We start from the raw sequence: 14,341 nt of genomic DNA on the forward strand, positions 1-14,341 counted from the left end.
CGGGTCTGGGAAAAAGCACTGAGCCATATTATTAACCTGGAGTGTTTAAAAGAATATTGTACATAGAGACTTGCAAAGCAATCCATCGTACAAAGCAGTGAAGGGTGGGGTTCAGTACAGAGACATCAATATTAAGGAAGAAGAGGGGGGGGGAGGGATTCTCTAAACGCGAGGGAGAAGGAAGCAGGACATTGATGTTTTTCAACATCTGTATGTTTATTTCTGTCTTTGCCACAATATGGAGTGTGGACCAACCTTTTTGTGGGAGGAGGCTCCTGTGCGAGAGGAAATAAAAGGGCTGCCAGGGAACGGCACAAACAATACTGCTCAGGCAATAGAGGGGGAGGGAGGGCTGTGCACTGCGCTCCAGCACAGGTGTGCGACCAGTGAGAGGGTCATACACAGACACGAGATGACAGCCCCTCACCCAAGACACTTCATCTTCGGGCGGATACACCCGGTCCGAGCATAAAGCCATCGGAAGAGTGAGTGCAAGGTGTTGTGCAAGGGATCCTGATTTAAGTCAGTGAACCCTGCATCGGGTGGGTTCTCCGATATTCGGGTGTGCTATACAGTGCTGAAGTGGCCGGTTGACTAGGCAGCATGATAAATAGCGGTGATGGATGTGTGGGTGCTCGGGGTAAGGGTCTTCGGTCTATGTGTGGGTGAATCATAGATGCTCTGCAGGGTGTCAATGTGAATGTGTATGTACTGGCAGTGTGTATTGTTATAGACTAGTCATTGGCATTATTTATGCTATGCTTATTCCAATATTTATCATAAATGATTCTTGGTTCTGTTTAGGATTTCCTCTATCGGTGTTGAATGCTTGTTTCTGCCGGTTCTGTGGTCCTTTCTGTACACACGTGACGCACCATATTAGAGAACTTTGCTTTTACCTCTTAGGTTACGTTAATGTGCAAGTGTATTGTTTGTTTGAAATAGTTTGGTACTACATCGTGTTTTTTTTTTTTTTTTAAATCTTTTATTTTCTTTCAATAAAGCTGTTTTAGAAGTCAATGTCGTCTAACGCTGATTATGTATCGATTTAGACATTCAGTGAATTGAAATCATACTAATGTTGTTTTTCTGTTTTCTAATTGAGCACCTGGTGGTATATCTATCTATCTATAGGGCACTGTCTGTGTTAGACACACAATGGTAGAATTGAGCTTTCCACAATAAGCTCTATGTAAAACTGGCAAATGTTGCTAAGTAAACAGCAGCACAATGAAACAATCTATTCGAACCAGTGGAAATGTCTAGGAGTACAAGGGACATGGTTTGAAGAAGCTTTGTGGTATAATGTCAATTTAAATACTTGCTGGGTTATTCACTAAAGTGAGAATTTAAAGTGAATTTAAAAATTTAAGCAAAAGTAGCCTGACTGGAAGCATAGCTGACTTATAGAATTTTTCAAATTCAGCTATTTTGGCGTTCACTTTGAAATTCACTTTTTATTCAACTTGAAACCTCTAGACCAGGGATAGGCAACCTTTGGCACTTCAGATGTTGTGTACTACATCCCCCATAATGCTGGCAAAGTCCAAAACATCTGGAGTGCCGAAGGTTGCCTATGCCTGCTCTAGAATGTAAGCTTGTTTGAACAGGATCCTTATCAACCTATTGTTCCTGTAACATTTTATAATTGTCTCATTTATTGTTACATTTCCCCCTATTAATAATATTGTAAAGTGTTGCGGAATAAGTTGATGCTATATACATGACAATAATAACCGTGACAGAGTTGAAAAGCAAAAACCCTCTCCACTATTCCAAATGTACAGCTTTTAAAATGAGTTAAAATGTTAACCACTCCCTGTCTAGTGTAAAACAAAATTATGTTCTTCAACACTAGTGTTAGACGAATTCCTTGTTACGGTGACCGTCCTGTCATGTAATTACTCTTTGAAGAATTAAAATCAGGCTTGCTAATCTGTCTGTAGGCATGGTGCTTGGACAACCCTCATACACTCTAAATTCATATTTAAACTATTGTTTTCATCCAGACATTTTACACACAAGTAATAGTTAATAGATTATTTTCTTTTCTTATGTTTAATTAGAGGTTATACCTTGGAAAAAGCATTACAAACATAACTGACTTTGTCTATAAAGGTAACGGCTGTCCTTCATACATTTTCATGTTGCTCTCATGTAAGTTCTCTCATGAGAAAAATATACTCAATTATCCAAAATGCTAAGAAAATTTGAAACCGTACAATGCTAAATTGCATTTGCTATATCTCTTCTGACAATGTGTACTAAATTTCTTGGAAATTTTCCCCTAATATATTTGAAGATCACTAATGTATCAAAGTTCACCTCCCGCATTATTACGATGAGTAGAATGGTATCTAGCTTCTCATTGGTTGGCCTAGGTTAAAAATTGCTTTTGACACTCCCTGTGCCGTGGACTACCATAATCGTGGTTAGCAATTACTCGCTTACAGATAACAGGGTTGTTTGCTGAATCTGACTTGGTTTGTAACACATTTTCCTTTACGAACACAAAGATAAAGCACCGCGCTTACAGCAGCAGTAGCTTAGTATCCAACAGCTTAAAATACATAGTAAAAACAAAAAACGTTACTTGTGCTTTACATTTTCCTTTACATTAGATTTACAAACGGTAATTTACATAATGTGTTTAACCTGATTTTATATAATCTTGCAATTGTTTCTCCTGATGCAGGTGGTGGACAGCAGACTCTCTTTATTTCTAACTTCTGGGTGTCGTGTTGCTCCCAAAGATGGCAGAGGGTGCACGGCTGAGAAGCAGTGCTGAGAAGATCCCAGAAGAGAAGGGGCAGGATTCTGGCTCCGGATCGAGCTCTGGGGGAGCAGGTGGAGTTGCTCTGAAGAAGGAGATTGGGCTGGTGAGTGCCTGCGGCATTATAGTGGGTAAGTCAGGCATGCATATACTTATGTTTGTTGTAATTGGTTAATTATCTGTGCCTTTTGCCAAATGCAATACATGATCATCAAGTCAACAACTTCTGTGCTCTCAAATTAAATGTAGTAGTGTATATATTATTCCTTTATGCCACTACGTTTTAGAAAATGATCTGTTTTACTTAGTTACTGCTCATCATAATATTACTTACCCCACTTCTGCCTTCAGTATACCATGGATGTGCCTGTACATGGCAAACCCACATTCATTATGAATATTTTGGCACAGACATTAGCCTGTCATTGGTGTAGACTTCAGCAAGATATAACCCATACATCATACATTTTGGTTTGGTGTCCTTTTTGTTAATATACAACTTGAAAAATGTAGGGGAAAAAATTAAATTTTTTATTTTTTTTAAAAGGACAAATTATGTTTGTCATAAGAATCTAGTGCTCAATTATCAGCTTTTTGAAATGTAATTCTCTGCTCAGTTAGTATTATCAGAGCTTTTTAGATGTGAGTTTAATGAGCAGGATGTTTAAACCCAGTTGCAGTTTCAGTTTATTCAGTTTAAGAAGACCCATGTATGAAACCTTGTAGCATTCCGATTTCAGATGCATGCAAACCACTGGCTCTCTGACACCATGGTTCCAATCAAGCTGAAAAGGGGGTTCTACTTTTACGTTTAAGAAGTGCACAGTGTGACTGCTGTTTAGATGCAAAACATTGCATTAATATTAAGTTGTATTAAACATTGCATCTGATACTCTTGGTTGATAAAAAAAAATAAAAATAAAAAAATGGCCCAGTGATTTGAGTGTAGGTCAGAGGGTTGACCAGCACTAAGTTTTTGGAACACAGCACTGTAAGCACTTATTTGTCCATCACCATAAAAACTAAAGAGGCAATGAGATGGACACATTTGCTGCAGGTAACCTTTAAATATGCTCCAGGCAGGACTGAGATTTCTACCCTAATGCATGTAGCATATATAACATTTACATATTGGTGAAATATTTATCCTTTCTATTTGTTTTTCGTATTTGCTTCAACTAGCATTGCAGTTTGCTAGGATCTTCCACTGTTACTCCTATGAGTTCATTATTCTCAAACCCTGAGATAAAGGAAGAGGGTATGTCCCAAAATTAAAAAGACTCGGGTGCCTATGATGGGTAGCCTTTTCGAGGAAATAATCCTTAGTGTGATGTTCTTGGTGGCAATGTTTTTATTGTTTTGTGGCTATCTTTACTGCCAGGAAGAAGGATTCCTGTTACATTAATATATTCATTCTTTACATATGCTTACTTAGCTGCCTTTAGTGCAATATAGTCAAATAACTATCGGTGTTCATGACCAAACCAATTTACCAAAAAGTCCACTGCTGAATAAACAATTGCTAAAGGGCAGGAATTTGATTAATCATACTGTTAATAATGGCATCTCAGATTTGATTTTCCATATGGAATAAGATTTTAATCACAGTCAGATAATGTGTGTATGTCATCCTTCAATCAGTTTTTACACCACCTAAACTTATGGATGTTTTATCAGGGATACCTTATTATTTTCATTCAGCGCAAAATCCATTAATGCATATTATAAATATCTCTGAGAAAGGCGTGCATATGTGCCATAAAAACTAATAGTAATAATTGTTCTGTATTAATATACACAGAGTATTGCCAAAGTTGTCTGTTTAACCATGACATGTTGGTGTTAGTCATCGAACATGGTTGGACAGGTTCCATGTTCTTAAAGCGGCACTGTCACTTTTTGGGGGCTTTACAGAACTCACAATGTCCCCCGACTGTGACATCACAGCAGGGGGTTCAGTGGCCAGAGGGACAGATAAAGGTAGGATTAACTTACCTGAACCTGTCCTTCGTGAGCGCAGCTATCTTGTTTCAGTGAAATTCCAACATGGTCAAAATAGGTATCTAATAAAGATTCTATCTTTATGAAAAATTAATTTTTCATGGGATGGTAGACAGTGCTGCTTTAACTTTACTGCTAGCATCTAATCATTAGGGTGCCATTTTATCGTTCTTTGTGGCTGGATCTCTTCCTGGCCCCTAAAACTGATCTGACTCATAATAATCAATGCATGCTTTATAAGTGTGCATGTGTTTGCCCTACTCATTTAAGATCCAATTGAGCAAGCATTATATCGGAGTGATGACCTTAGTCTTCACATTTTTATTTCAGGCCCTGTTAGTGTGATACTGAAGGATTTATATGTGTCTCTATTCATGTGTGAACTCTACCCTACAATTTATAGATAGTTTATGGCTGTCCAATGTATCCTTTTAATTGAGTTTGCACAAGCACTAATCAAGCAATATTGCCACAGCAAAAGATTGAGGTTTGTACTTTTACTTGGTAACTGCAGGCATGCTGTAACACATAGTCTACTTCATCTTTAACATCATACAAATGGAAAACCGTTTTTTATGTGCACAACAAAGGTAAACTTTATTGGCTAATTTATCATTACTCTTGGTAAAGATAGTAACCTTTTATGATGAGACCCCTCTTTGCAGGTGTTAAATTTTTTTTATTTTTTTTTATAGCAATATGTCTGTCATAAATTGCATAGTTCATCCAAACCCCACAATAAAGAGGAAATAGCATGCAAGTCACATCTGTTATGATGGTTAATGCAGCATGAAATATGTAATTTATGAAATCTACAAGCCAATCTTGTTGTTCCCTGAATAAGTGAGAGAACACTATGGAAGATACTAAAGGAAGGGTCAAAAATACAAACGTACTCCTGACACTTTAGTGGTAACTTCACTGTTAGGTACATGGCCCCCCCTTGCCTGCCCATCTCACTCTGGCTCTTGAGCTCAGCCATCTAATGCTTTCCCATAGTAAAGCATCAGGAGACTGTAGTGCATAGCTCCACGCTGTGCCAGTCAGCATTTCCTCATAGAGATTAATTGAATCAATGCATCTCTATGGTGAGCGTTCAGTGTCATGGAGACGCTGAACGCAAGTGATGCACAGGAAGCACCTCTAGTGGCCATCTGAGTGACTGTTAAAATAGGTGTCACTAGGTAGTAATGTAAATACTGCCTTTTGTCTAAAAAGGCAGTGTTTACATTAAAAATCATGCAGGGGTGTGCTATACACCAGAACCACTACTAAGCTGTAGCTTTTCTGGTGACTAGTGTCTCTTTAACCTTGCATGGGCTTTGATCCGAGCTGGAAATTGTGTATTCATGCTCTCTACTCTTCACCAATGGCGAGTAAAAAGGTTAATGGCCAGCACACTAAACCTTTTTCAATCAACAACTTAACGAGACAATGGTGCTCCATCACCCCAGTGCCCCTTTTATTGGTGACAGAACCTGTACAAAGGACAACCCTATGATTCATGGAATACAGATGATGAAGATATCCAGCTGAACTGTGAGAGGCACAATTTTTAAGATCCATAGAAACTTCAGCTAGGAGATGGGTTTCAACACTTGGTCTTTACGGACGATTTACTGGTCACTCTTTCTAATGCTATCTATTGCCTCTCCTACTTGTGGAAAGAAATGGAAAAGTATATTATACTATTCAATGTCAATGTTGAGAAAAGCAAGATTTTGCCTCTCTAGATCTCGACTTGATTGCTACTATATTCCAAATTTCAGTGTAAGTAGGCCTCAATTTCCAAACAATAACTTTAATTATCATAGGGACCACTTCAAGGTCAATTTCCCCCCAGCTCCTAGCTGAAGTTTCTAAGGATCTTAAAAACTGTGCCTCTAACACTTCAGCTGGATATGTCATGTTAATACACTAAAAATGAATGTACTTATTTCAGGGTTTTTCCATTAACCACCCTAGTCCTTCTTTGCTAAACTTAAATACTTGTTTACTATTTTTTAAACAAGCTGAGGTTTTCTCCTCACTTGACCCAAAACAAGAAAAAGTGACGACATGCCGTATCTCTCCTTAGCTATTTATTGACTTACTCGATTCTTGACTGATTTCTCCCTTTGAACACAGCGCCAAGACAAAAGAGATGAATCTCAACCTGCAACAATCTCCAGTATCTTGCTATGGAGAAACCATAGCCAGATCTTTAATCTAACCATATATCCATCCATCACCACTTAATCATTTGTCCCACAATCCATTATTTATCCCCAACAGTTATAGCTCTCCTTTCTTGACGAGAGGGAACTCTTTTTACATGCACATTTCAGACCTGTTTAAAAGGTCGAACCTAGCACCACTTCCGACCCTTCTCTTAACTAACTTTAACTGTAGTTCAAGACCCATGACTTATTTTTATAATTATATAGTTTACCAATAAGTATACTGTATTGGATATCTGACTTATTGAATGTGTGATTTTTTTCTTTCAATATTTCACTTTAGTAACACCAAGAAAAAGAGAAAAAAACTTAGACTTACTGTCTATGTGGAGCAGAATACCCTTTTGTCTAAACTGTAATGAACATGTTACTACATAAGCATGACTCTTACAGTACGAACCTCATTCTCTACATATCTGTTACTGCAGAAAGGGAAGAATGATAGCACAGGTACCACAGGAACTAGAGAGGAAGGAAGAGACACGTAAGGCAGTTCCACAATGCTGACCGTGCTCCCTTAGCTTTCTCATCGAGCTGTTGGTGTCACGTGAGCAATATATAGCTGAGTAGAGGAGTGATGTGGTGTACAAGGGTCATTCATTGATGCTGATGAACCCGTATTTTGCAGGCAAGGGTGAATTCTTAATAAAACTGCTGAGAGTGCAGTTAGACGCGTGCATTTATAGTATTTGTTCCCTTATTTAATTTTTCGACTTTGCACATTCAGCTACTTAAAGATCTACAGTTAGTAATATATGAGCACTGATTGCAGAACTAAAACCAGACTTTCACTAAGATTGAAATATAATTAAATAATTTCTTTAGCTAGTGCTAGATCAAGGGCACTCTTGACAAAAGCTAAAAACTTGCTACAATGTAATCCTGGCATAAAATATAGGATTATAGTGTAGTGCTTAGAAATACAAAAAATATTCTCTTATGTGGTGTCACAACACCTGCAGACAACAAATTCACAACCAACATGCAGTGTGATTTGAAGTGCTCAAGCAATAAAAAACATACATTTTTGTGTAATACCTTAACAGTATGTACCTTTACAAACGTGTTTTAAAAATCCTTGTGAAGTGCTTGGTGTGCAAAAAAGTGTCAATACAATATGTCAACTGTGAAAAACAGTGCATATATTTTAATAAATATTTAAATCAATATTAAAATACTTAGCAGCAATATAACTTATCTGGATAAAGTATACCTCAGAAAGAAAATATCAGAAAAACAAACAATAGAGAAGACTGTTTATACAGAAAAAGAAAAGTATTTCCCCACTAGATCCCTTTGGACCTCCACTCACATTGCTCAGAGCCTTATGCTTGCCTCTAGCTTCTACGCCTTGGATTCTTTTTGGGGGGGACTCCTTCCCTCTTGTCTCTGGTGGTCTTTACCTCCAAGAACAAAAAGATATACAACGGAATCTAGTGCAATATGTTCAGAAAGTATAGTAGTATAAATGCATGAAAATTAACCACTCACGTGTTCCAGAGCCTTTTGATAGGCTCTATTTGAATTGCAGTGCTCCTAATTCTGAGGTGGACACAACCCTTTGGTTCCAATGTAAGTAGTCTTTACAGATCCAGATGTGAATAAAAATTTATTTTATTGAATCCAATGGTTTGAAAAAGGATACTCTAAAAATAGCATATTAATAAATCAAAATCCACAGTTACTAATTTTGTGCTAAAAATGTTTCACCTAATCAAGGCTTCCTCTGCATACTGGTTGTGAATTTGTTGTCTACAGGTGTTGTGACACCCCAAAAGAGAATATTTTGCATATATTTTTTTTTTTTCTAAGCGGTATACATTAATCCTACATTTTTGAACCGTGTTTTTTGCGGTTGACACATGATAGTGGTTAGCAGCTCAAAGATTTGAGACATATTGATACAAAGAAAACATTCTAAGCGCCTTCTATATATTTTAACACTAGTAATCGTGGCAGAGTTTAGTATGAAATAGTTAATAGCAATGTTTTTTGCGTGTGTACATTACCTGCGTATGGAACTGTCATATTTCAAGGCCCCTGGTGTAGATTCTAACTTGGAACAGCTACCCACACGTTATAGATGCATAAAACCATAAGGTATGCTCTGCAGACCGTAACCAATACTGACATGTACTGGATTTACTCATCTACACACTTGGCTTTATAGGATTGTAGGGCTAGCTTGGAAATTGAATTGGTGCACCTGGTAACAAAACACAGTATTTTAAGCCTGCAAAGTTTAAAATGTTGAGAGTTTTTATGGTGACACCCCATGATTTACAAAGCATTGGTATGAAAGGAATCAGATGATGAAACCTACCTTTGCTTGCTAAATTCGTACAGCTTGTCATAACCTGACCTATTTTGTTTAGTGCTCATAGAAATGTAACCCCTTAAGGACACATGACATGTGTGACATGTCATGATTCACTTTTATTCCAGAAGTTTGGTCCTTGAGGGGTTAAGGGACTTTGTCAACCCTGAAATATTACTTGTACAGGAGCAAACAAGGACATAGGGTGGCAAATAAGGACTAGAGAGTGAAGACACAAGGAAAGCAAGACATGGTTAAACATTTTATATATACATTTTAGTTTATATCTTGTGAGTAAAATTGAAGAGGTTTTAGTAATATACATGTTCAGTGGTTTCTTCTTCAACTCCTAATATCAGGCTGCATTTGTAACATCACCTATGCAGTCCTCAGTACACACTTTTAATAAGGTTCCATATTAAATTAACACATTGTCTGCACAGTTGTATATTGTGTGATTTTTTTTTATTTTTATTTATTTATTTATTTATTTATTTTTTTTATATTTTTTTTTATTTCTGGAGGTAAACACATCCTATCCTCATTAATGGTGGAGCATTCCCTGTATATATCAGTTTGTGGCAATCACGTCTGTCCCCAATTGCTAACACCAGAGGTCTATGATTAAAAGCAATTGGAGTAATTACATTTTGGTGCAGGAACAGAAATTTGGGATCTGTTATAGCATAACAGTACATCACATTCATCTGATGAGAAGAAGCTTTATAGTAACAGAACAAACTAAATGTAATGTCACATCCCTGCTACGCAAACATAGATTTTATTATATTCTGTCTTTTTTTTTTTTCCCTTTTAATTTCCTTTTTTCTACGTTAGTGCTTCCCTCACTCTTGCAGCTATATCATCATCTCTCCCTCCCCCATTTGCTGTGAATAATAGATAAGAAGCTGACGTGTGAGTGCTATTTATAGTTGTGACGCTGGCGAATGTGGCACTGCTGAATGTAGATCTTTAGGCGATGGATCAAGGGCAGTATGTTGTAAGAGGATTTAGTTGTGTATTTTTCACACATCGCATCTCCAGTATGTTGGTGTGTCACTTTACTTCCTGCTCTCCACTCAGACAGATGGGGGTTGTGTGTCTGTATGAATGTAGGTTAAGGTAGCAATATCTGTTCCTGGAGAAAAAAATAAGCATGCAATTTTCTGCTGTTTCTTTATCCAGTACATAGAACAACGCCTGCTCAGTGTTTGCTATACACATTCTTTGTGGATGTGTATGGATACCTGCATTGGAGTGGATGGCTGCCTGGCACCACTGTCTATGCACATCCTGCACTTAGTAGTGAATGTAAAGAAATTTAGTGATCATGACTTGTGATGAATACTTGTATATGCTGACCCAGTACATCAACTGTAGGCACTGTCCTGGTGTTTGTGGGTCATTAGTCCTAAACATGACTGAGATATTTCTACTGCTGTAATACTGAAGAATCATTCGGTAAAGGCGGCCATAATTATAACTTTACATTCTGCAGAATGACTTCTGGCATATATTTCCTCTTGACTGGATTATGTGAAACCTGTCACCTGTTTATACCTTGTTTTCTCTCTAAATCTCTTCATAGACAGTAATTAAAGGTCTAGAGCGAAGACCAGTAATTAGCATTTTTTTTTAGGTAATAGAGTCAAGACCAAAGATAGAGATGGAACAAAGGTTGAGAAACCGCAAAGTCAGGCATATCAATAGGACAACAGCATTATACTGAGGGCAAAGTCGTGCAGTGCAGTGCTGAAGCAGTTAACACTTTGAATGCTATCCTGTTTCCTTATATTATTTGAACCTCAAGCAAGAAACCTGCCTATTGAACTCTTCACTGGAAACAGTTAAATGGGGAGCACATCATAAACCCCTTGGAAGCTCAGATAATAATGTACCAGTGTTATTGCATTTTTTTTCCCAGTAATCGCAGAAAATGCCTCTGAGTAAGAAGTGGACCTCACTGTGCGTCATAATCCCTCTGCCTGCACATGATTAAATTCCCCAACCCCCACAGCACCAAAATTGCCAGCTCTTTATAATAGAAGATTTTTTTCATTTGTTTACAACCCATGTTTCTGAGATCCTTTTTGAATCCAACCTGCAAGTGGATATATGACTTTTTTTAATTTTTGTAAAATTGCTGCCCCTAAGCTGTAGAAAAGCAGAATTGCTAAACCATAGTACTAAGATTGTGTTCATCGGTGGAAATTTGCAGTGCTATCACAGTGACCAAATGTATCCTGCATATGCACAAGTGATCCATACTCTACCCTGTTTGTACATTGTCTTGAACTCTTTATTGCAGGATTACTATTATCATTATTTATAAAGCGCCAACAAATTCTAAACTCTTCCTTCATCATATAGATGTAGCTTTCCTTCTCCCAATATAATAGCACTGTATACAAATATGATCTGAAAGCGCTATATAAAAATACTTAAAATTCATATAAAGCTGCAATTAAAAAACCAGGGTACCCACTACATGTAAAGGACATATAACACACACAGACATGTGGTGTGAAACTGAACCGTGCTAATCTTAAAATGGTAATACAAATGAAACATATTAAAGCAATTAATTTGGACATTTAACAAAGAGATAATTTATTTTTAAAAAGGGACAAACCGGGGGGCGGGGCCGACCGCCATGCTGAGAGGTCGCACTCATGTCGAGCTCCTGCAGACTCACAGCAATTATACCCGTAAAAAGCTAAAAAAACTACTCAACTGCAGTTAAGCAACATCGGTCCTGCGGGCAAAGAGGTGCTGGAGCTGAGGCCACTCGGATCCCGAGCGTTTAGACCCCTAAGAAGGCACATCAGCACAGCCACATCCGAGGCCTACCCGAGCGATGAGTGAGGTGGACGGCCGCCACCTCGCTATCCTGCCCTGCAGTTTCCCTTTGGAACTCCGACGCCACGCGGTAAGGGCCCCGTATCCCCCCCCTCTGGACCGGGGGGGTTTATCTGTCTCCGCGACCTGCAGCGCCCAGGCCTGGGGGCTCCCCACGACCAATATGGCGGGAAGAAGAATGTAGCCCTAAAATGGCGGCGCAATCAGGGACCACCAGTACGCAGCAAAATCGATACCCCGAGGCTGTCCAGCCGGCGGAAAAGCAATGGGGCCCCTCACTACAGAGAAGTTACCAACTTACCAAGCCACAGACGGGGATTCCCAGCTCCCGCGGCAACGAGCAGTCGGGACCTGCCACCCGGTCCATCAACAGGCACTGCTGCTAATCCTGCCGACCTACACCACGACCCAGAAATCCGACTATGTCCAGCTGAAGATCTCACAATGGTACCCCACAAGGAGAGAGCACTCATACCTCTTCCTCCCATGCACGATGGACTTACTCCTAACATGCCACAAACTCTGCAGATCGGGGGTTGGATAACCATGAACTGCCACTGCATAAATTCCCAAAGGGACTTTCTCATGGTCTGGGCTGCACTCAGAGGGAAAAACTCCTGCCAATACTCTGTGTATGTACCTAACGTTATGCATAACCCCTTAATGCACTAGCCTGCTTACATAGCTAAAGTTGAGTAAATGCATTGATTGGAATGTTCATAGCACAGTTTATGCACTGATTTTGCCTAATCTACAATCTGACTCGAGTACTTAAGCCTGAAAAAACATAATGCATATTTTCTATACTTATGTTTAAATTAACCTGTTGACTTCCTGCTACTTAAAAAAAAAAATGTGCTGTACTAACTGCCAAGACTTGAAATGATATGTATATTGCCTGCAAATGGTATCCTGGCTAAGTTTGTTTGTTACCACTAATCGCACAAGAAAAATAAAGAATTTAAAAAAAAAAAAAAGGGACAAACCAGTCCACATTAAAAAGGTCAAAAGTCCAAAATGTTTAACAAGTACAAATGTTATAAAGTGCTGTCCAGGAATACTCTCTGCAATTTGCCTTGAGATTTTGTATGAACTCGTAGTGGGCATCAAAGACAGAGGAAAAAATATTAGGTACATAATACCGCACCAGTAAAGTTATGCTTACATGGATAAGTGAGTATGGTAGCACTGATAAATTCCCATAATTGAACTCCATGCAGAAATTTCTGAAATTAAAGGACCACTCTAGGCACCCAGACCACTTCAGCTTAATGAGGTGGTCTGGGTGCCAGGTCCTTCTAGGGTTAACCCATTTTTTCATAAACATAGCAGTTTCAGAGAAACTGCTATGTTTATGAATGGGTTAAGCCTTCCCCCTATGTCCTCTAGTGGCTGTCTCATTGACAGCCGCTAGAGGCGCTTGCGTGCTTCTCACTGTGATTTTCACAGTGAGAGCACGCCAGCGTCCATAGGAAAGCATTATGAATGTTTTCCTATGTGACCGGCTGAATGCGCGCGCAGCTCTTGCCGCGCGTGCGCATTCAGCCGACGGGGAGGAGAAGAGGCGGATCGGAGGAGGAGAGCAGGAGGAGATCTCTCCGCCCAGCGCTGGAAAAAGGTAAGATTTAACCCCTTTCCCCTTTCCAGAGCCGGGCGGGAGGGGGTCCCTGAGGGTGGGGGCACCCTCAGGGCACGCTAGTGCCAGGAAAACGAGTGTTTTCCTGGCACTAGAGTGGTCCTTTAACTTTCATAGAATCGCAAGACTCCGCCAAAGCGGTTTGCCACAATTCCAATGTTTGGGCTGTCTAGTGAGTAGCCTCGATCTGCTCCTTGTTTCAACTACCTATGCTTGTGTTCTGTTGCCAAGTGACCAGATCCGTTTTTTCCCCTCACCAGAGGCTTTCTCAATGGTATGTCCATACAACATCTTAGTGATCTATATTTGAGGTTAGCTCACATTATAGGTTCTTTTCAATATTTTATTCAATAGTTTGATTTTTAGAGTAATAATGATTCACCTGGTTGTGGGAGCAGGTGAGGATGGAATGAGACCTAGTGGGAACAGATTTCCACAGAAGAAAAGGACTGCAGTCGTTTCAGGACCACAGGTTGTTTAGCTGAATCAGGGCCAACAATTTCAAAGCATATAGTACATCAGAAATCATGACGTAC

The 14,341-nt window shown here is 39.1% G+C and overlaps 1 protein-coding gene across 3 annotated transcripts in view; it reads left to right on the forward strand.

Annotated features, from left to right (window-relative positions):
* The first annotated feature begins 301 nt into the window (after positions 1-301).
* Positions 302-14,341, forward strand: part of SLC7A8 (solute carrier family 7 member 8) — a 36,843-nt gene continuing 22,803 nt past the window's right edge. The window contains exons 1-2 of one of the 3 annotated variants that reach the window (XM_063454899.1): positions 302-542; positions 2,696-2,904. In XM_063454899.1, the coding sequence (XP_063310969.1) occupies positions 2,754-2,904 (151 nt within the window). In that variant the 5' untranslated portion in view covers positions 302-542; positions 2,696-2,753. The remainder of the gene's footprint in view (positions 543-2,695; positions 2,905-14,341) is intronic. The other 2 variants (XM_063454901.1, XM_063454900.1) reach the window with 2 other exon arrangements.

This window comes from Pelobates fuscus, chromosome 5 (genome assembly GCF_036172605.1).
Source record: "Pelobates fuscus isolate aPelFus1 chromosome 5, aPelFus1.pri, whole genome shotgun sequence".
NCBI classification, from domain to species: domain Eukaryota; kingdom Metazoa; phylum Chordata; class Amphibia; order Anura; family Pelobatidae; genus Pelobates; species Pelobates fuscus.